The 24,333-nt window shown below is 34.2% G+C and overlaps 1 protein-coding gene across 4 annotated transcripts in view; it reads right to left on the bottom strand.

Annotated features, from left to right (window-relative positions):
* The window catches only part of RABGAP1L (RAB GTPase activating protein 1 like), a 720,977-nt gene that overhangs the window by 636,433 nt on the left and 60,211 nt on the right, over positions 1–24,333 (bottom strand). For all 4 annotated transcript variants that reach the window (XM_055319528.1, XM_055319527.1, XM_055319525.1 and 1 more), the window contains exons 3-7: positions 22,947–23,139; positions 12,802–13,012; positions 10,583–10,757; positions 3,678–3,835; positions 1,834–1,944 (exon numbers count right to left, since the gene is read on the bottom strand). In XM_055319528.1, coding sequence (XP_055175503.1) covers positions 1,834–1,944; positions 3,678–3,835; positions 10,583–10,757; positions 12,802–13,012; positions 22,947–23,139 — 848 coding nt within the window. The remainder of the gene's footprint in view (positions 1–1,833; positions 1,945–3,677; positions 3,836–10,582; positions 10,758–12,801; positions 13,013–22,946; positions 23,140–24,333) is intronic.

The following is a 24,333-nucleotide window of genomic DNA, read 5'->3' as shown; positions in this document are numbered from 1 at the left end:
CAGGGCTGGATCCCAAGACCCCAGATTCATGACCTGAGTCAAAGGCAGAACTTAACTAAGCCATCTAGACTCATCCAGAAATACACATTTCTTAAGAAAATATATAGGAATAAAAGGCCATGATGTATGTAACTTAATCGAATTGCTCAAAAAAACAATTATGTGAGTGTATGTAGGTAATTAAGTAGGTAGGTAGAGAAAGATCGAGAGACTGAGGAAGTGGGTGCAAAGCAAGTGGGGTAAAATGTTCCCAAAAGGGGATTCTGAATAGAGTATACAGGTGTTCTCTGTACAAATTCTTAAGTATGAAACTGTAAACTTCCAAATAAAAAGATTCAAACATTGCTATACCTACTGCTAACAAAAACAAAAATTCTCATCATTATTTTATAATAATATATTCAAAAATCAAAAACACTTTTAATTTTCAGTTGTTTTTCATGAATTTTATGATTCAATTATTTTTATACCACTAGGAAAGAAAAAAAGATGACAACTATAGGACAGAATTATATAGCAGAATTTTTCCTGTTATCTGGATAACCCAAGGACAGAAACAAAGCAAAGCTAAATTTCTGACATTCTAAGGAACATTCTAAAGAGATAATTGGAGGCCAGAAACCTTCTCCTAGACTTATAAGGGACAGAGGTAGCCATGATGCCATCAGCCAGCACCTCAACTGGCCCCCACCTTAATTCTAGTCTACAGAACTGGTGGGGGCGGGGGGGGATGTAGTGGTCATACTCTACAGCAGTCTTCATGAAGAGGCTTTTCTTTCTCTTATGATTATCACCAATTGCTCCCACTTCTTAAAGCCAAGTGAATAGTCATTTGTTTTTATTTCTGGCTTTTTGCCACCATAAAAAGGGCTGTAATAAATAACCTTAAAAACATGTTCCTACACAGTGGTATTTTTATTTTCAACAGGACAGACTGCCCTGAATGGGACTGATACAACCAATTACAGGTGGATTTTTAAATTTTATAGATGTTGCCAGATTATTTTTCAAAAAGGATGTACACACACTTTAACCATTTCCCCAAATCCCCAAAAATAACGTCTACATGTTATTTTTGCTACTCTGATATATTACTGCTACCTTAATTACATTTCCCTGTCTATTCGTGAATCAGGACATCTTTACACATATATGTTTGTTAGCCATGTAAAGAGATTTCCTGTATTTGTCAATTCATACTCTTGGTCGTTTTCCTCTTTTTTCTGCAAATTGTTAAGAAATTTATGTATATTATAGTTATTAACCTTTCATCTATCATTTACAGTACAAATACTTTTTCTAAAATTATCATTTGCTATTCTTGTTTTCAGTATCTTTTGTCCTACAAGATTTTTAGTTTTATATGATCAAATATTACCATAAATAAATGCACACACATGTGCATATATGTGTATGTGTGCTTATATATTTAAAAGATATGTATCTATCTATTTTAAGCCCCTGAGATCCCAGTAACTAAATGTACTTTTTAATGATCAAAGATGATTGAGAATTTAAGGTATTTGTCCTACACATGAATAAGGGACAGCAAAAGAATAAGGGACATAACTAAACAGGGGTGAAGCAGTTATTACTGCGGGGGGGATTCATATTTATTTCCCTCATCAATTGAGATTTTTTCATGAACCAGTTATATCTAACTTATTTAAAGTAGATAGAGCATTATGATTCTCATTTTCATTTTTAAATGGAGAAACAAGTATGGTGAAAAGCCACAGTGATTAATACACAGAGATTCAATAGCATAGCTCTTGAAACACAACAGCAATGTCAATATGAGTTTTTGGTAGCATGTAGGAGCAAGCTGCTTACCTTTCAATAGCTAATTCTTTGTTAGAAAGTTGCTGCACTGTAATCACAACCTTCTTCTCTATTCCTTGCTTTAATTTGAAATAAAATTTATCTCTATCCTTAGGCACAGGACTGAAATATGCAAAAACAACAGAAATTATCAGTACAATAACACAATGAAATAATCTACTCCAAGGTTAGAATTTACTCTGAAGTTCAAAGGAGACAACTGCCAGAGCAGCTTACTACAAATTTTATAGTCAGCAAATCAGTCATTAATTTTTAAATTGGATTTATAGGGGCCTTATACTTTATCTCTAACAAAGGTTAAAACCAAGAATCTTTAAATGATATAATTTCAATTTTAGATTTTAAATTTAACAAATTTAAGAATGTAACTTATTTAGTTACTTTGTAAGATTCACTTCTGATTTAGCAGGTTGTGTGGTCTTAAGAGATATGTTAACATGCTGAAACTCAAGGCAAAACAAAGTTTTCAGAGCTGACTTTTAAACATCTACTGTTTAAGATAACTGTAACACACTCAAGTAAACATAAATAAATAAAAGATGGACAAAGAGATATCGATCAGGGACAATTTCAATTCTAGCCTAGGCCAGATTGACTATTCTTAAGAATTCGTTAAGACAATAAATGTCTAAAATATAGGTTGTCTTATCTGAAAAGAGAAAATACCTTGAAGAACTTATCTAAGACCCAACGTCTATATCCACACACACAAAAAAAAACCTCGACAAAATATATATCTAACAGTTACTGCTAGAATTAAAGGCCCGTAAGTGATCATTAAAGAGCATAACTGTGCCCTATAATCTATTTGTGAATAGAAGAAAACATTCTAAATATACAAGAGGAAAATGATTAAATGATGATCAAACCACCCAACATGCTATTTGTAATTAAAAATGATTTTGAGGGCAGCCCTGGTGGTGCAGCGGTTTAGCGCCACCTGCAGCCAAGGGCGTGATCCTGGAGACCCTGGATCGACTCCCATGTCAGGCTCTCTGCGTGGAGTCTGCTTCTCCCTCTGCCTGTGCCTCTGCCTCTCTCTCTCTATCTCTCTCTGCATCTCTATAAATAAATAAAATCTTTAAAAAAATGATTTTGATTAAGAACATTTTAATGGAAAAGTTCTTATATATTAAAGTTAAAAGAAAAAATTATGTATATACAAGTATATAAAAATACCCCTTAGAAATAAACAAAGGGGGATGCCTGGGTGGCTAAGTGGTTGAGCATCTGCCTTTGGCTCAGGGCATGATCCCAGAGTCCGGGGATCAAGTCCCACATCAGGCTCCCCAGAGGCAGCCTGTCTCTCTCTCCTTCTCTCATGAATAAATAAAATCTTTAAAAATGATAAATAAACTTGGGATGCCTGGGTGGCTCAGCAGTTGAGCATCTGCCTTCGGCTCAGGGCGTGACCATGGAGTTCCAGAATGGGGTCCCACTCAGGCTCCCTGCATGGAGCCTGCTCCTCCCTCTTCCTGTGTCTCTGCCTCTTTCTGTATCTCTCATGAATAAATGTGTAAAAATCGTTAAAAAAAGAAAAGAAATAAAGGGAAAAATCAAATATTAAAAATGATTGTGAATGACAAAACTCTACCTTTTCTGTTTTTATTATTTTACATTTTCCTATAATATCATTATTCTAGTAATACTAAGAAAATCATTTACACAAAATATCTGAAAGCATGAGAATAATGAAATATATTCATTCATCTGCAAACTATTGCTTTATCATTTTAAAGCTGTATACCAACATTGTATGGCTTCTGGAAGTGTTATATTAACCAATATTATATTTCAGCATAATACCAATTTTTATTATTCACAAATAACCTCACCTAAAGTTTCCTCTTCCATCATCTTCTTTTACCTCCAAGGAGACACTGAAGGTAAACACGTCACTGTCAGGGGTAGGAATAACTGAGTCTTTAACATCAGACACTTGCCTGGAAGAACGTTTGAATGCTGTACAGAAACTATATAAAATTCTGCTTACCTAAAAGAATAAAAATGGAAATACCATTAGGCAAAGGTTTTAACTGCATTTTGATTCTCTCTCTCCTAATTATTGACCCTAACCTTCTATGGTCACAATTTACTTTGGCAAATATAGACTAAGCATGCATTTATATATTTATGTTTACACATATAATGGCATTTCATATATATTGTTGGCCTTTATATAAGCTTATATTTATGTATTTGTTTATATATTATACACAATATGTAACATTTTATATACAGTTTGCTTCTTTCAACTCTAGCATTTAAACATGTCAATAAAGATGTTTAACTAATTGAAGTTCACAAAAAAGCAATATTTATTTATAGATGTCTAGGCCTTCAAATATACCATATTGCAATGAATGAATCCTAAGATAACTATCAGAATGGTGCTGGCATCTAAAACTTCCCAAAAGACACAAACAAACAAGGTGTTAGCCTAAGTCCTCAATTTCTCTTTTCACTTTCCTCAGCTTCAGAAGGCTAGAGAGGCACAGAATAATATAAATAATAGTTTTAGCAATAAGCTAATATGGTAACATGGTTTAAAGAGATTGGAGTGTTGTTATTTAGTGTTGCTGTGGTAAATGGTTGCAGGATTCCCTGGATTCCCAGCTTCAATAAAATAAATAGAAATGACCGATTTATTTTATTAGTGTTAAGCCACCCTGGTGACTTAAATATATAAAAATATTTTATATCTCAATGGTATACTCTTTCCCTAAAGAGGAGAAGTACTCTAAAGAAGTACTAAAAGCAGTATCACACCATCTCAAAATTCTAAGCTCGAAGCATATAAGAACTTCCAAATTTCTCATGCCACCCATGGATTAAACAATGAAACCAAGATGAAATAAGAGTTTAACAAATGTCATAACCTCACATTGGGAGATTACAAGAGACTTCTCTAAATATGAACAAATCCTTCCCTTTAGATAATGTGAATTCAAATTACTCATCAAATTATTTTAGTTGAAGACAAATATTTTGTTATCTGACTGAAATGACCAGTTTCATCAAGAGAATTTCTTAGAGCATAGGGTCTTTTCTCATTTCCAAATACTCTTTTTCTCCTATACGGTTCATTGCATTCAAAAATAAGTGGTCCTCAAACTTCCAACAGCCACAATTACATCTATTAATCAATGATTACTCTAAACCACCTTTCCATTGCCAATTTATCTCTAGCTGACTTATACTTTTAACTGTGTAAGACTGCTGCCTGCCAGCCTGAAATTCACGTCCAGCAGTAGTATCACTTGTACCACAGTGCTTGTAAAATTTTTTAAATATTCTAATGTGTTACCTAATTATAATTTTACATAAATGAGTAAAAATGACAAAAGCAACAAAGGACTGATATAAATAAGAACTGCAAGCCTCGGGTAGCCCTGGTGGCGCAGCGATTTAGCGCCGCCTGCAGCCCGGAGGTGTGATCCTGGAGACCCAGGATTGAGTCCCACATCCTGGAGACCCGGGATCGAGTCCCAGATTGGGCTCCCTGCATGGAGCCTGCTTCTCCCTCTGCCTGTGTCTCTGCCTCTCTCTCGCTCTCTCTGAATAAGTAAATAAATCTTTAAAAAAATAAATAAAATAAAATATAAACTTAAAAAAAAAGAACTGCAAGCCTCAAATCTTACACAATTAAGATGATGAATTCACACATTCATTCAATAAATATTTTCTGAGTGCCCTCAGTATATTTAATATCATTCTAGGTGCTAGGGATACACTGCTTACATTCTAGCACATGTGAGTTGAATGTGCTTCAGGTGGGTAAAGAAGGAATCATTATGTAGGCCAAAAGCAGAAATATAGCGTCGGATGGATATTTATATGATTTAGCTCAATAATTTAAGTGTCAGAGAAGAAAACAGAAGCAAAGAACAAACTAAAAACAAGTCACTGAAGAGTATGACTCAAGGTTAAGTTTAAATAGGAACTTTAAACTACTTTTAGTTGAGTACTCCCCACTTCCTAACCTCAAATAAAATGTGAAGTCTATTGTTTACATTTTACACATTGACCTTCAGCTCATTTAAGAAAATATTATATGTAAATATAGGGAAATAAACCTCAACCATATTTATTTTTTTCTCCTCTCCCATATCTTCTTCTAACTAATTCATTTTCTTTGTCAGAGTTATCAGCAAGTCTGTCACACCAGACCACACCAAAAAAGTCAAAGAACTTGATAAATTCTAAAGTAGGTGGCGAGGCTCAAGAATTTCTCTTTAAAAAGGTTTTTAAGTATATGGGGCTAAGCCAGAGTAGTAGAGAATGTTAGGGGGAAAATCAGATTACACTTTTCTCTTTTTGGAGGTAGGACACAACAGTTTATTAATAGCAATCAAACTGCATTTAATCCTGACCATGTCTTACAAGTTGCTACTTCCAACAACAAGGTTAAAATCATTTGTGAATTCTAGAGTTTAAGAATAGCTGGAATGGTGATCCAAGGATTGGTAAGGTACAGTATCTTCAGGAACAATGATCAGCAATGTCTATAGTTATTGAAACAAATTGGGTAACCAATTACACAATGAAAAGAATATTCAAAATATACACCATAGTAAACATTTCTATACATGCCACACTATTAAACATACACATACACACACACAAATAATCTAGAATAGACGTAAGTTTTTGCAAAAGGGGAAGCTTCACTGGCCAATAATATGGTATAATTTTTCCCCAGAAAGATATATCTATAGAAAGTACTAGTTAAACACAGAAGTAACTGTTAGGGTTGTTGATTCTGAAGGCAGGGTGTGGGAGAGCACATGGAGATACATGGAAAGGACATATCCCAAAATCTTAACTCTAGTGGAATTTTGGGTAACTTCTCTTTCTTCTTTATTTCAGTATTTCCCACATTCTCAAATACATATTACACGTAAATACTCCCAAAACAATGCCATTAAGCAAAAAAGGTATTTATTTAAATGACATAGCCGATTTTTCCAAGATAAGGCCTTTTCATTAATATTGGTGAAAGATAACTGACTCTTTTAAAAATACCATATGAAAAAAAAATAAAATAAAAAAATAAAAATAAAAATACCATATGTTAAGAAAACGTTCGCCCAAGAAATATAGAAAAATTCTATAAAAGGCACCCTGAAAAGAGGTGTTAATTTTTTAGCAAATTATTCAAATATTACTCAATGAAAGGAGCTTTAAAAAAAAAAAAGAGGCATATCATACAAGAAACTTTTTTTTTAAGATTTATTTATTTGAGAGAGAGAGACCATGGGGGAGGGGGGGTGTAGAGCAAGAAAAACTCAAGCAGACTCCCTGTTGAGTGCAGAGCTCCACACAAGGCTCAAGGCTAAGACCCTGAGATCATGTTAAAACATACAAACAACAAACATCAACTCTGTTTTGAGGAAACTGGTTACAGTGAATTAATAAATTCTAAAACAGAGTCAACTAAGCCTTTTAAAAATATCTTTACAGTTTTGTACAATGTATCCATAAAGATGCAACAATGGTATGAGTCTCACTGGCTTTTTTCCACTATGCTTTCTGACATTTTGTTTTGTCTGCAATTCTTCAGCAGAAACACAGTACATCACTTTCCCTGAACAAAATAATTGGCATCAAGATACCTCAGGTTGGATTCCCTAACTCTTGCCATAGGTAATCAAGATCCACACCCAACAGAGTCCTACAGATGAATCTCCAGGATCTACCAAGTCAAATGCATTGTGGAAATACCTAAAGCCTTATGCCACAGGTTCCACAGAGCTATGATCTTCACTGGCTTCCCCCTAACACTACTGGTGCATGCTGCTTTTGGGATTTTATGGTAAAATAAGAGAATCACAGTGATAGTTAGTTATGGCAGCCATGCTGCTACTCCTGCTTGAAAAGACAAGATATCTTCTTGCTTTTAACTGACAAACTTCTTCAGATCTCATCCAGGGACTCTGCAAACAATGGAAAAAAATAAGTTAGTGACTTTGCTGCATAGTAAGTATTTAGGCAATTAAGAATGTCTGTCACTTTCCTGAACTATCTTTGCCAATTGTTTGTGCCCATCAAGAGGGACCCAAAAACTAAGGACTAAAGTTGTGCCTTCACCACAAAACAAGAAACCTAGGAACCAGATAACAAGACAACCAGTAAATGCTATTAAAGACTTCAGAGTAATTAAAAGGAGTAATTATTTTTTGAGGGGAAAGAGGAAGGTGTTGGATATCTTCTGTATAAGTCATGGGTAAAAACCAAAGGTAGCTGGAATGTAAACTATATGAACGATAAATACCTTTATAAAACATAATGAAAACAAAATCCACATTTGCTTTTTATAATATTTAAGCAACAGGAAAATTATTACTGAAAATTATATGGGTATTCACAGACTTCCATTTGAAACGCTCTATTGTCTATTCTCTTAGCTTTGGGATAAACAAAGGGTAACCATACAATTTATCAGCCAAACCAGAACCCTTCTGAGAATAAGAAGGAGTGCTACTAATAATATACCTGGACAATATACATAAACTAGAACTGGCCCAGGCAGAGGAGATCACTAATCAAAATAAATATTATCTATATCATGGAGATTTTATGAATGACAAGGAAATGTTTAGCATTATAAATGCACCTGGCATTTATACTGTATTATATTTTCATTTAGAAATGTCTCTCATAATAAAGTTTAATGACAAATGTCATGTATTTCTCCTTCAAATAATGAATTTTGCCACCAATACCCCATAATGGAACGTTTTTTAAAATGTACTCTAAGAAAAAGAAAATTAAATAATACATGGACATCACTTTCTCATAACCTGCAATGTACCAAATATCCTCTCTAGAAATACAATTAATACTATTTAATACCATAGCTCTAGAAATACAATTAATACTATTTAATACCATATCCGAAATGGTCAGGCTAAGAATTCTCCCGCAGCTTTGTTCACTGCTTACCCACTGTTACAGCTCTCAAAAATGATATGCAGTTACCCCACCCGTAAATAAGAGAATGCTATAATTCAAAAAGAGAGGTTTCATACCATCACAATTATGAAAAATGCTTGCAAGCCAGGTCCCTTTCAATTTCCTTCTGCAGCAGCGTTTCTACCTCTCCAAGCAGCAGGTTCTTCAAGTCTTCAAACTTCATTTCCTTGCTGTTAAGCACCAATTACCCACAAACCACAAGTGTGTTAAATACTGCCAACATGAAATGCCAGGACTCTACCCTCTGCTTTCTCACTTCTGTAGTGAAGTTGTAAGGATCAGAAATGGACCCCTTCATTCACAAACACACACATATTCTTTCAACATATTTATATTCACTGTCTCCTAGTGCCAGGCACTTATACTCATTCACTCTCCCATCACACCTTTGACCAGGCAGACAGTATATACATAAATATGGAAATGTTGGTATGAAATAGATTCACAAGTATTTTTAAAAAACAAAAACAAACCTGAACCTCTTATACAGGCACTGGTCCTCACTCCTATGGCTACAATCTAAATTATGTGTCCATCCATGTTCATTTTAGCATAAATAAAGTAAGTCACCAGGGCATAAGAACTGACATATCCCTCATGCTTAGTATCAAACACACAGAAATACATATTTCTGTGAGTTCCCATGTTGTGGCCAGAAATAAACTCTTAGAAGTCCTAATAATACAACGGTTTATGTTTCATGGTAAACAGAAAATAAGATAGCTGCTTTTAGCATTCCCTAATGACAAATTTATATTTCCAAAAGCAAAAAGCCCTGAGATTTGCCCACCCCAGACATTTATTAATGCCTTTAAAATGGTTGTAAGCACTAATGTTCTAAAAGCACAACCTAATTACACTTGAAACTAATATGATGCTGCATGTTAACTATATTGGATTTTTTTAAGTTTTTGTATTTATTTAGTTTCTACACCCACCATGGACTTAAACCTACAACCCAGAGATCAAGAGCTGTACACTCTATGGACTGAGCTAGCCAGGCGCCCTAATTATACTGGGATTTTTTTTTTAAGTGCAACCTATTTTTAATTTGGAGAGAATCCAACAACTACAGAGAAGAAGGCAATTTCTCCATGTAACTGACAATTTCTCCATGTATTCTGAACTACTTCTCCAGTCTCAGAATAAACCACCAGTTAATAATTACTAAGAGGAACTTAACTAGCATTTTCAAAGAATTACAAGTTGATACCTCTGTTATAGGTGAGATCTGTATTTTTAATTAGGCCAGTTCCATAGAGCAAAAGTCATCCTCCGAGTGAATGAACATAACAAATAATCAGTGAAAACCACAGAGATGTATGAAACAATCTTAGTTCAACATCTAAATGAAAGCAATACGTAGCGATCAGTCCAGCAGAAAAACACGTTTTGTTACAGATGCTTTTTTAAAAGTCACATGGACCAATAACTTGGTTAAAATAACAAAAGCAGCCCTTCTAAGCCTGAGCAAGTACCACCATGGTAGGTGAGGAGGAGAGCTCATCCAGGAGGATTTTTCTGTTACATCTGTTAAGCTGAGACCGTCCTACCTATGATACCACTTTAATACAGTTACCAGATTTAGCTTTCCACATTTAGTTCTATGCCATTACAAAATATTAACTTTCTCTTTAGAAATTTCCAAATTTATGTAACAGAAGATATGATGATACATACTAATTTATAGGACAGTGAGACTAGGGTTCAAAAATATTACCCTAGTTCAACTTGATAGCAAATTGCTATAGTATATTATACTTACAGCCTCTTTAATTTCACAGGAGAAAACATGTATCTGAAATTCTTCTGAACCATGGGAACTCTCTGTAAATGCAAAGCAATTGCTCTCTGTTGTCCCATCATGTCCACGTGCACAGAATAACACCTTATAGATCGGAAAAGAAGCTAACTCCACATTGTTGGATTGGTCTATAATTCTACAGAACAGTGATGAAAAATAAGATAAAATATTAACTATCAAAGAACAAAAACAGTTTTACTATACTAATGACATATAAACATAATTATCTTAAAAATCACAAAAATAAACTAGTTATAAGAATGTATTAAAATAATCATACTGATACGGCAGTCGAAAAAAACAATTCAATCTTAACTGAAGAACATAAAAAATAATCATACTGTGCTAAATTTGTGTACATATGAATATGTATAATGCATATACATATATACATATTTATACACACACACAAGTTCTTCTTTTAACAATTACTTAATTTTTGTATCTCCTATGATGCAATTAATTTATTCCCAAAGCCAAGTATATACATTGCCTGGTAAAAGCTTTGTCACCCATTCCAAATTGCTACCCTTTTTCTACTATGGCAAAAGGAATGCTAGTACAGAATAGCAAATACTATCCCTGGAGAGTTCATTTCTATTTACAACAGCACCTGTAAGTTTACCTAAGACCTAGGCCACTGTTCGACCAAGACCTCTCTTACCCAAAAGCAAAAAAGGTCAGAGTGGTTCCAAAGTTGAACTTAATAACAGAGTTTTAAGAAGTAAAAGGAGTCTGTGGAATTTCAGAGCATATATTTCTCTGACTTTCCCTATGTAAATCCTAAACCCTAGATTGACCTAAAATCTCAAGACCACATCAGGATCTCTCTATGAAACTAAGGGGTACCCAGTAGAAATAGAGAAGCAAATAAAAACACTAAGTCTTTGTCAAGGTGTGTTTGGCACTTTGACACTAAAAAGGTAACTTTAAAAGGCGTTTTGACACTTTTTAAGAAATATCACACAAATACTATATCTATAAAACCCTTTCCCGAAAAATTCAAAGCATTTTTACCAAAACTTATAGGTTTATATAGCTATTATTTTAGTACTCAGAACTAAACTAACATTTTTTTCACATTCTAACCTTAGAGAATAGGCATTTCAGAGTTTGAAAAAAGACTAAATTGGCCTTCAAGGAATTTTATAGGTTCAGGATACATTTAACCTAATTTCTAAGACTTGGTTCATTTTATTTGTTCATTCAGCAAGCACTTACTGAAAACCTGCTATGGACCAGATACTACTCTCAACACTGAAGCTACAGCACAGAAAAATACAAATACTCTGCTCCCATGGAGCTTATATTCTAGTGAGGAAGTCAGACAATAAACCAATAAGCAAATAAATATATAATACCAAGTCAAAGAAAGTGCTGTGAAGAAAAAAAAGGCCCAATAACAGGGAAAAGAAAAACTGTTATATGATCTGATCAAAAAAGGTTTCTTTTGATAAAATGTTTGAGGTGAAACTGTAAAGAAATAACAAAGCCGCTGCGAAACCAAGGAAAATTTGTTCAGGCAAAAGAAAGAATATGCAAAGGTCCTGAGGTAGGAATAATGATGGTGTTTGAGAAAGTACAGAGAAGCTACTTAGACTGAAATGTCATAGTAAGAGAGATCAAGAGAAAAGAGAAGGGTAAAAAATCAGGTCAAGGCAGTAGTTTATCAGTGGCCAGACACAGTAAGAATTTTTTAATATAATCACAAGTGTGACTAGAGGCCACTGAGAGTAGCAGAACATGATCTGATTCAAAGAAACTCAAGGTCCAGATGACAGTCAATATTATTCCTAATTAAGCATAAGAGAAAAAGCCATTTTGCTTCTTCCCTGTCTGATGTAAAAACGTATATCTTTGACTCGCTCTAGTTTTTTTTGAACCAAGGTTATATAACAAGGGGGAGGCTGGTTTTTATGTTCCTTCTGAACAAAGAAACACAAATTATAGGTATGCTTAAAGTTCTATTTCCATTTATAATATTCTAAGCATAATTCTGTAAAAGCCTCTAATAGATAAACAACACGGTCTAAACCTAAACATGTTTACTTTTCATGTCTAGAGAGTAAAAGTGAATTCACAGTAAGTCCTGTGCCTGATTTATGATATAACATCATCACCAACACGCAAAAAATTTTCATAAATGTCTAGGGGAAATAAAAAAAAAGATTAGAGCTTACCTCACAGAACCTTCTGGAACATTAGGTACATACAGAGTAACAGGAAAGGGGTGATGACTGGAAGATTTCATAGTTGCCATTGCCCGTAAAGCCTCCACTTCATTACGTGGGGAAGAAACCTTCATACATCCTAAGTAGGTCAGTTTGTTAAATAAAACACTATCTTCCTCAGGTAATCCACTTGGAGAAGATGGTCTGGGTGTAGAAATTTCTGAAGAAAAACACACACACCCACTCAAAAGCTAATGGAAAATGTCACAGTATTATTTCACCTACTGCCCAAAAACAAATGAAAAACTGCAAACAAAATTTAGGTCTGTGTTTTCAATTCTTTTGATGTTATGCTACATCTTAATTCAGAGTTCTGGAATTCTGTACTCTCAAAGCCTCTCAAAGTATTATCCTACTTAGCTATGACTTCTTTAAAGGAAAAGAAAAAATTTTAAGTTTTTATTTTAAAGAATCAAAGATACAGAGTACAAACAATGTAGAATAGAAAGGAAAAAAACTACACAAAGGCAGGGTGAAGCAGCCTAAAAATAATGAAGATTAAATAAAACTACTGTGGAAGGAGCCTCGGTGTCCATCGAAAGATGAATGGATAAAGAAGATGTGGTTTATGTATACAATGGAATATTACTCAGCCATTAGAAATGACAAATATCCACCACCATTTGCTTCGACATGGATGGAACTGGAGGGTATTTTTTTTTAATAAATTAATTTTTATTGGTGTTCAGTTTACCAACATACAGAATAACACCCAGTGCTCATCCCGTCAAGTGTCCCCCTCAGTGCCCGTCACCCATTCACCCCCACCCCCCGCCCTCCTCCCCCTCCACCACCCCTAGTTCGTTTCCCAGAGTTAGAAGTCTTTATGCTCTGTCTCCCTTTCTGATATTTCCCACACATTTCTTCTTCCTTCCCTTATATTCCCTTTCACTATTATTCATATTCCCCAAATGAATGAGACCATACACTGTTTGTCCTTCTCCGATAATATGCTGAGTGAAATAAGTCAATCGGAGAAGGACAAACAGTGTATGGTCTCATTCATTTGGGGAATATAAATAATAGTGGAAGGGAATAGAGGGGAAGGGAGAAGAAATGGGTAGGAAATATCAGAAAGGGAGACAGAACATGGAAGATTCCTAACTCTGGGAAACGAACTAGGGGTGGTGGAAAGGGAGGAGGGCGGGGGGTGGGGGTGACTGGGTGGCGGGCACTGAGGGGGCCACTTGACTGGATGAGCACTGGGTGTTATTCTGTATGTTGGCAAATTGTACACTAATAAAAAATTTATTATAAAAAAATAAAAAATAAAAATTGATATCGAATAAATAGATAAATAAATAAACAAACTAAAATAAGTTAAAGTTTGCCTTGGCTATAAAGAACCTGCATAGCACCAAATTTATTAAGGAGCCTAATTTCCCAAGAGAAAGTAAACAATGTTAAGATATTACATCTCAAACCAATAACAACAAAAGCAAACACCTTTTTTGGCTCCTTTCTGGCTTGCTGACTTCTATAAACTATGTAAGTATTTCAGAGATCCTATCATTGCTTCCTATGGTCCTATGATTGGTTCCTCCAATTCTCCTCTCCTTGTTACTGAGTTTCTTTAAAAATATTAAATAAATAAATAAACAAACAAACTTGTTCACTTTAATCCTAAAACAGCAAAGGTCCAACTGTGGTTAGAGAGTATCTTTCTGCATATATCAGATACTATTAAACTCTCCTTTTGCCAACTCTCTCCATCCCCACCTGAAATCCACATTGAGCTAGCCTCTTCCCACTACCCATATCCATACTGCACAAAATAAAACATGCCTGTCTCACCCAAACTAGATCCTTGGACCAGGCTCAAATCCTCATTACCAGGATTCCACTTATAGAATATCAGTAAATAATTCACAAGTCCTTCCTAGCTCCCAAACACTATACTATAACATGCAACCTCACCACCTACTTTCTTCTACTAAGAAACTAAAGCCCAGGGCACCTGGGTGGCTCAGTCAGTTAAGCATCGGCCTTCCATTCAGGTCATGATCTCAGGGTCCTGGGATGGAGTCCCACATCCAGCTCTCTGCTCAGTGGGGAGTCTGCTTCTCCCTCTCTCCCTCCCTCTCTCTCTCTCTCAAATAAATAGAACTCTTTAAAAAAAAAAAAACTAAAGCCATTCAAAATGAATTACTTCATCTACCATGTTCTTCAATCACTGGAACATGTTTTTCCCCCTTTGAATTAGTGTAATGTGCTATATTTCAAAAGGGATAAATAAAATCCATGTTAAGGCTGAATGCTAACATGCTTAGACTTATTATTATATGCGTTTTTTGTTAACTTAGCAAGCACTTACACAAAAGTTATTTGCAAGATCCTATGATTAAACCATGTTTCAGTAGCTTATGAGCATGACAGATTAAGTAGTTCAAGTGGTCTTACTTATATGTAATTGGAGTCTTACCAAAAAAATAACAGATAAAAGGGACAAAAAGGCTTTTTGAAAAAAATATTTCACTACTCTATGTAACTCACAGATTTGTGTAACTCTGTATATCCCAAACAGAAAAACAGTACAGAAATTGATCCCAAAAAAAGACAAATGAAAAAAGCAGACAAAACTTTCAAAATAACTATCATAAATATTGAGAATTTAAAGAAAAGTATCTAATAAAACAAAGAAAAAAATGAAAGAGGACCCAAAGAAATTCTAGAGTTAAAAAATGCAAGATGTGAAATCAAATACTCCTTAGGTGGCTATAACAGCAGATTCTAAATTGCAGAAGAAAAGAAGAACATAAAAAAAGTTCCTTGGGATAAAGGAAAACGATACTAGAGGAAAACTGAAGAGTACCAGAAGTTCTAAAAACAAGGGTAAGACTTTCTCCTCGCTTTTCATTTCTTTAAAATACAACAGATTTTTTATAGTGAAAAACTAGTATTGTGTAGAATTTGTAACATGTATAAGCAAAATAAATGACAACAGAAGCATAAAGTCTGCAATAAAATAAAAGAAAGATCCTCAAAGTATACATGAAGTGGTATATTATTATTAAAACACAGACTTGTTAAAGACTTGGGTCACAGGGTCGCCTGGGTAGCTCAGTGGTTGAGCATCTACCTTCGGCTCAGGGCATGATCCTGGGGTCCTGGGATGGAGTCCTACATCAGACACCCAGCAGGGAACCCGCTTCTCCCTCTGCTTATATCTCTGCCTCTCTCTGTGTGTCTCTCATGAATAAATAAATAAAATCTTAAAAAAAAAAAAGGTCATAGACTCAGAGCAAGAACTAAAACATTATACATTTTAGGTATGACAGTATACAATTATAATACAGTAATATACCAGTAATGGGTATAAACTGTAATATTAAAAAATATTCAATCCAAAGTAAGGCAGGAAAAGTGGGGAAAGACACAAAAAGCAAAAGAGACAAAGAGTAAATGAACAGTAAGAAAGCAGGTACACTTATATCCAAACTTGTAAAAAATTATACTAAATGTAAATGGTCAAAGACACTGGTCACCAGCTTTTTCTATAAAGGATCATATTAATAAATATTTTAGGCTTTGTGAACCAAGAAAAAAAGATTGGATATTATGCAGGTATTTATATAAAAAGAGAAATGGCCTCCCACAACTTTTTTTAACAAAACTCAAAATTTAATTTATGGACACTTTGAATTTGAATTTCATATAAATTTCATGTGTACAAAATATTATTCTCCTTTGACTTGTTTTCAACCCTTTAAAGATGTAAAAATAATTCTTACCCTCCAAACCATACTGAAAACAAGTAATGGGTAGGGTTTGGCCCATGAGAAGTAATTTGATGACCCCTGGTCTAAACACACCAATTAAAAGTTCATCAGATTGAATAAAAAAAGAAAAGCTCAACTGTATGCTATCTACAGAAACACACTTTAAAGACCTAAATAGACTACAAATAATTTTTTTAAATAGACAAATCATGCAAACACTAAAGAAAACTAGAGCAGTTACATGAATATCAGAAATATTAGACTTCAAAATAAGAAATAGTAAAAGAGGAAAAAGAGACATTTCACAATAATAAAAGGGTCAAATTACCATAGAAAACTTAGTGGTTATGCCCCCTAATACCGGAGCTTCAAAATACCTACAGCAAAAACTGGCAGAATCAGTCAAGCTGAAGTACTAAGTCTGCTATAGCTTATCTCTCTTAACTAAAAACACTGAACAGAATATAAAAAGTACACAAAAATTTTTAAAAAGTAAACAATAATTAACATTAAAGAGACGAGTCAAAACTTGAAGAACTACCTATAGTGTTGTTTCCCTTCCCCCCCCCACAATCTTTTATCCTCAGATTTGACCTAAAGCCAGTCCCAGTTGCAGAACTGTGCAAAGAACAACAAAACTGTGAAAGAAATTAAAAAAAAAAAAAAACAGAAAAGGAGTGTCTGCAAAACACAGAGTGTTTGGGGAATTATAACTTGTTTTTGGTTTTGTTTCCTCTCTCTCTTTTCTCTCCCAGTTCTACCATAAGGCCAGCTGCAGTTATGGAGCTGCACTGCAATCAATGAGGAAAAGGGATGGGGGAGCACAGACATCTAAAACTTAAAGGAAAAAATCTGTCCAAATGTTTAGAGCTACCAAGCAAACAGGTTCACTACTGTGATGCAAAAATAGAAACTTTTGAAAACTTTCTAAAAACGGAAAAAAATCACTATTTTTTTTTTCTCTTTTCTCTTACTACTTTGTCTTAAAGTAGACTCCAGGCATGCAGACTGCTAGACAGCACAACAAAACAAAAACTCTAAAAGAGAAATCTATCTTTCTACTTAGAAGAAGGAGAAAAATGAGCCCCAGGAACCCAGAGAGCATGAGAGAAATCCCACGGAAAGTTGAGGAGAAGAAAGTAATCCCTATTTTTTGTGTATGAACTAATACAAGTTTCAGGCTCACCACCAATGCTGTATATGTGTGTAACAAACCAAAGAAGCACAGCAAAGGTTCTGGGAACTGAAGTGACTTTGGAACCAGAAGGAAAATAAAACTTGCAGTCTGGACATCACCAGGTAGACTGCCTGCTAAAATAAAATAAAATCAATGTTCTTCAGAGGATTTTAACTGGAAAAAGAACATCAAAACATAAGATTTAGAAAGTCTGGAAGATAATCCACTTACTCAACAAACAAAAAATAGAAAAAGGGAACCAACTCTCAAGTGAAAGAAGAATCAACAGATACCAATCCCAAGAATATGCAGTGCAAAAATTTTCCAGAACTTTAAAATTGTAAATGTATTTACAATTTTTTTAAAAATTGTAAAATTGTATAATGTATTATAACCATGCTCCATAATATAAAGGTGAATTCACCTGAAATGAATAAAAATATTGAAATCCTTGGCAGAGAAACAGAAAATGTAAAAAGAACCAAGGTAAGAAAACAGAAAAATAAGATATCTAATATTAAAAATTCAGCAGAGAAAAAAAATAAATAATAAAATAAAAATTAAAAAAAATAAAAATTCAGCAGAGTACCTCAAAAGAATGGAGAGTAAAGAGTCAGTGAACTTGAACACAGTTCAACAGAAATTACTAAAACTGAAGAACAAAGAGGTAAAACTTTCAAAACAATGGAGAGAGTCTCAAGAATTGTGGAAGAATGAAAATATCTAACATTTTTGTTGTCTGAGCCCTAGGAAGAGAAGAGAAAGTGACTGATACAGAAAAATATACATATATTTCTAAGACACAATGGCTGAAAACTTCCCAAATTTGGTGAAAGATATAAATTTACAGATTCAAGAATCTCAGTCAACTCCAATAAAAATAAACTCAAGTAAAACCAAACCCATATAATCAGAAAGATAATCTGAAAGGTATCAAGAAAGAAAGAATCAGAAAGATATAATCTGAAAAGATAATTAAAGTATACAGAAAAAAACAGCATGTTACAAACAGGGAAACAATGAATGTTCAAAGAAATGGATATTTCTCCACAGAAACTATGAAAACAAGAAGATTGTAGAATAACATATTTAAAGTGCTAAAAGAAAAAAAACTATCTAAATGCTTTTCAGAAGGACATTGCTCCACAGAAACCTTGGAGGACCTACACTAAAGTGCTTCAATGGAGATGAAGAGCCTACACCCTGCCCAACACCCATTTTAAGATGTATATATAATTACTGGGCTTGGACCCAAAAGTTTATGTGATTTTTATCTTCAGGTTCAACATTCCAATACTATCAAGGATGAGGATGATGATAATGAGGAAGAGGAGGATAATCATGATATTTTATTTGGTACTTCGTGAGGCATTTTACAAAAATACTTAAAATGAATGATCTTATTTAATCCTCCATCATCCCTATACAGCAGATTCTATTTTATCCCTATTTTACAGATGAGGAAACTAAGCATTAGAGAAGTTAAATAACCTGGCCAAAGTCACAGAGCCATAGATAGTGCTTGGGTTCAAACCCAGGTCTGAACTTCAAATATTATGTCTTAACCTCTATGAATGGTCTACAATAGGATGAATTAAAAGAACAATGTAGTTCTCATTCTGCATTTAATTATACAGAGTGTTAGCTCTTCAAGCGAAGGAACTGTTCCATCCTCTTTTTGTTTACAGTATTTACTAATAGTGTCTAAAAGGACAGACTATTTATATCAAATTAATCACTAAATAAATGAAATATTTTTAGGGCTAGATATCCTTTCAGCAACCTATCATGGGAAACGCACATCATCCTGGGCATCACCCAGAACCTATCCCAACCACAACTAAACGTATTGTAACTGCATTCTTCTTGTAGACAAAACTCACTGGTAACTATCCAATTATGACTAATGGAGATCTTGAGGTAAGTAGGCAAATAGCAAAATATTTTTACCCAGGCAACAGTTTGAGACCTGTTAAAATTACACACCAATGTAAATAATTCATTTCCACCTAAATATAAATTCAGTCCTCTTCAACTCATACTTCTTTAACTCCATCACCCTTTCCTCAGCAGAAAGAGTAACAAAGAGTATAAAAGAGCCTCACCTTTCTATCCAATACTTTAGTATACTGCAATAAACTAGCAAAGATTCCCTGTTAGAGTTGCTCCAAGTAGCCAAGATATAAGATCATCAAATGACAAATTGAACAAATTATCATGACGTTTAAACAAAAGCTTTCATCTGTCTAGTTTTATAACGAAAAACAACATACCTTAAATGTTTATTCTAGGCCATTTAAATCTAGATAATTTCCAGACAGTCCCTTGTCATTAAATGTGTCATTTTAAACCAGCCACAATAATTCTGTTAAGCAAAACTGTGTTGACTGCAACTAGGAAATGGCAGCTGAAACATCTTGTCTTAGTCTGTTAAGGCTGCTGTAACAAAATACCACAGACTGGGCAGTTTATAAACAGCAGACATTTACTTCTCACAGTTCTGGATGCTTGAAAGGCCAAGATCGAGGGACTGGCAGGCAGATTTGGCATCTGGTAGGAGCCCACTCTCTAGATCATAAACAGCACTTTTTCACTATATCCTCAGAAGTGGAAGGCACAAGCTAGCTTTCTGAGGTCTCTTCTATAATGGCACTACTCCCAATCATGAGGATTGCACCTTCATGACCTAACTACTTCCCAAATGCCCTACCACCTTCTGGGTTAGGATTTCAAAATGAATTTTGAGAAGGACAAGAATATTCAGATGTTTTATTATTGAAAATAAAAACTACAAGCCATTTTAAAAGAATAATTTATTCCAACAACCCAACAGAGCTACATTAGAATATAAAAGGTATTTCCTTCTTTCAATTAATACATTAATTATATAATTATTAAAATAATTATATAAGTGCTATCAGTGTGCTTTGGGCTTCTTGGAAGGAGAAGAGATTTAAGAAATTCAAAAGTAAAGCACAATGAGTAATACAATCTCTCACAGTCTCTTAATCAAGAACAAAAATTAATACTTTTTAAGGTTGTTGCTAATCTTGTATTTTTACTTAAAATATATATACATAACTGTTTAGCTTAAGTTCCCTTGAACTTAATTCTAGCTGCATGACTATATATTGAGACCTATAAGTATTTATAGTGAGTTACCAAACCAGGGCATTTTACTGAGGACCCAACACATTACAAATATCTTCTCCTAGTCTATCAGTAAGCCATATTTATTTTTTTTTATTTATTTTTTTTTTTATGATAGTCACAGAGAGAGAGAGAGAGAGGGTAGAGACACAGGCAGAGGGAGAAGCAGGCTCCATGCACCGGGAGCCCGATGTGGGACTCGATCCCGGGTCTCCAGGATCGCACCCTGGGCCAAAGGCAGGCGCCAAACCGCTGCGCCACCCAGGGATCCCCAGTAAGCCATATTTATTGGCTGAGTAGAGTAGCTGAGAATGTGTCAGTGGGACAGAGTAAAAAAAAATAAAATAAAAACAAAAACTTGAAATTTTTGGTGCCTATCACTAATGGTCCATTTGGAGGAAATCCCATGAGTATGATATATGAATGTTTTTTTTTTTAATGTTAAAATGTGGTTGTCTAAAAATTTTTTTATGTAGTTTTTTTTAAATTTTTTTATGATAGTCACAGAGAGAGAGAGAAAGAGAGAGAGAGAGAGAGGCAGAGACACAGGCGGAGGGAGAAGCAGGCTCCATGTACCGGGAGCCCGATGTGGGATTCAATCCTGAGTCTCCAGGATCGCGCCCTGGGCCAAAGGCAGGCGCCAAACCGCTGCGCCACCCAGGGATCCCGGTTGTCTAAAAATTTAATTAAAATGCAAATCAAAGCCAAGAAATCCATTTATTATGGTACCATTCTCATTAAGAAGATTTAAGTTTTTATGTATTAAAATATAACTAGCAGGGTATCCAGGTAGCTTAGTCAATTGAACATCTGACTCTTGGTTTCAGCTCAGGTCATGATCTCAGGGTCATGTGATAGAGCCCCAAATCAGACTGCTCATTTAGCAGGGAGACTGCCTGAGATTCTCTCTCCCACTCTGCCCCTCCCCACACCACGCATGCACTCTTTCTAAAATAAATAAATAAATAAATATATTTTTAAAACAGATATAACTATCTTTTTTTAAATGATGTGGCTGTTCCTACCCAATCATAAAGACATTCTCCAATATTTCCTTCTTATAGGTTTATTTTGAGTAAGTATTATAGTATTTTGTAGCACTTTGGCCTAATCTATATTTACCGTATAGCAACATTCAGAAACGGATCATTGGCTCTGAGTCAATCAGGATAATTCCATCTCGTCTGTCAGTGTGATTTCGGGGTTTGAATGTAACCATCAGTTACTATCAAGTCAGGTGATTACCTTGGCTACTAGAAAATGGTTCAATGTAGGGAAACTTGCAACTTTTGTTCAATAGGTAAAAAAAAGAGAGCCTTTCCACTCTGCCACCAGCCATGAACAAATCACCTGGCTCTAGTTACCAATTTTTGCTGCTAACTACTTTATGACCATAAAGGAAGCCACTTAGAAAGGTGACATGGAGAAGATCAAAGCTGAGTAGTTTACAAAAAACACTATCAGAGCCCAGATCAAACAACATCCCTAGTGTTTAACTCAGCTTAAGTAGGAGTTGGCTTTGGTTGGGTTGGCTTTTTTTTATACTCAAAACAATTTTGCATTATAAGCTGGTATTTCTACTATAAATCCCATTCAATCACAAATGTATTTATTACTTAATACACTGATGGAATTGATATGCTTTTTTACTTAGAATTTTCACAAATGATAATCTAAAATAACTGTAGCCAAACTAAGTAAAAAGGTATATCACATCAAAGATAGCGTCCATTACACTATTTCCGGATACACAAGAATTTATTCAATTGTTCAGTAAGTATTTCCTAAGTGCCTACTATGTGCCAAGTGCTAAGAGTAAAATAAAGACGCAGATATAGTCCCTGTTCTCAAATAACACTGACATTGATTTCACATGTAGAAAAATGTAAGAACCAAAATGGGAACTGTTGACTAGAACCAAAAACCTGGTGGCTGGTAGCCCTGATCTTAGAAAACAAAATGAAAAGGACTTCTAAATTTTCATCTTAAAATTTTCATGATCACTTTATCCCATTTCTCTTATGGTGTTTAAGAGCTTGATATAGTACCTGTATTTGAGGGATCCAAAATTAATTGAAGCGATGGCTTATTTGTTTGACTGGTTGAAACATCTCCAAATGAATGGTCTGAAATCTCACTGGAACTTCGACAATCAACAAGACGACCGCTTTGCCCTTTCTCAGAATCTCTCAGAATCTCTTCCATGGCTTTCTCCAATTGTTCATCACCATTAGAAACTACCTATAGGGAAAGCAAGACAATTCTGTTTCAATCATACTATGGTTCTGGGGCTTAATGAAAATATTTTATTTCTAGAAGATATTAAAACAAGCTAAATTTTTAATTTAAACATAAATTACTAAATACCAAGAACTTATACAGTTGCACCTAACTTTATCTGATCCAAGATCTAATTTACAGAGATTTTTCCTTCCTTTCCTTTTCTTTTTTTCCTTAGGAACACATTCTAAAAACCAAGTAACCTTAAATTTATGTGTTTTACAGGGAAAAACAGTTAAGTTTAAATAGAGTGCTTACTCTACTATTTAAAAAGTCATATTTCTTGTTATCATAGCATAATATATTTGTGATTTCTTTATAAATTCTGCTTGCTTGCTGCCAAGAGGAGTATTGGAAATTCCCTAACATTTAAGTTGACTCATCCTTCTCTCAAAAGCAGGTGAAACACAAAGCCTAATAAATGTTTTAAACACATTAATACTAAAATCCAGGTATTTAAATAAATTTAAATAGTCATTTAAATACAGATATACTTAAATTTAAATAAAACCATTGATTGCTTTAATATACTTATAAAACTATATATCCTCAACATAATGTAAATGCGTATTTAATAACATAATTTTTATAAAATTTTATTAGATTGATATATACTTTTGATGCCATAGTTAATACAAAATAGAAGTTATAAACAATATATAGTACTTTCAACTAGTTTCTCTATTCCTGCTTTCAGAAGGTGGTTATGCAATTCTCAAGCATGTATACCTGGGCTTGTTTAATTCTTTACCTTTGAGTTAGGAAAGGCAACAAAAATGAAAAAGGATCATTTTTGTTTGAGTAAAAATATAACTGCTAAAAATATAAGACATATGCCTAAAAAATATTCAGACAAGTCAACTGTTAAATCACATGCTAGAGTGTTGCCAGTTGACTTAAAACATAAAAACCATAAAGTTATTTCTGAAGTAAAAATAAACATAACTTTTATATAATTAACTTTAAAAACTCAACAGTAAGAGAGACAAAAATATCCAGGTAATGGTTAAGTCTTATGTAAATTTAAGTCTAATTCCCCAATTACCCTTTCCTATTTTCCCTTCTATTCCTTCTTTATAAAATTCTGAAATAAAATATAAATAACCAAAAGCAAACTTTAAAAATACAGAAACCAAATAATTAGCCTATACAAAA

Source organism: Nyctereutes procyonoides, unplaced genomic scaffold (genome assembly GCF_905146905.1).
Source record: "Nyctereutes procyonoides isolate TBG_1078 unplaced genomic scaffold, NYPRO_anot_genome, whole genome shotgun sequence".
Lineage (NCBI taxonomy): Eukaryota > Metazoa > Chordata > Mammalia > Carnivora > Canidae > Nyctereutes > Nyctereutes procyonoides.
Note: the sequence above shows the minus strand (reverse complement) of the source record. Positions and strands in the feature narration are given on the sequence as shown.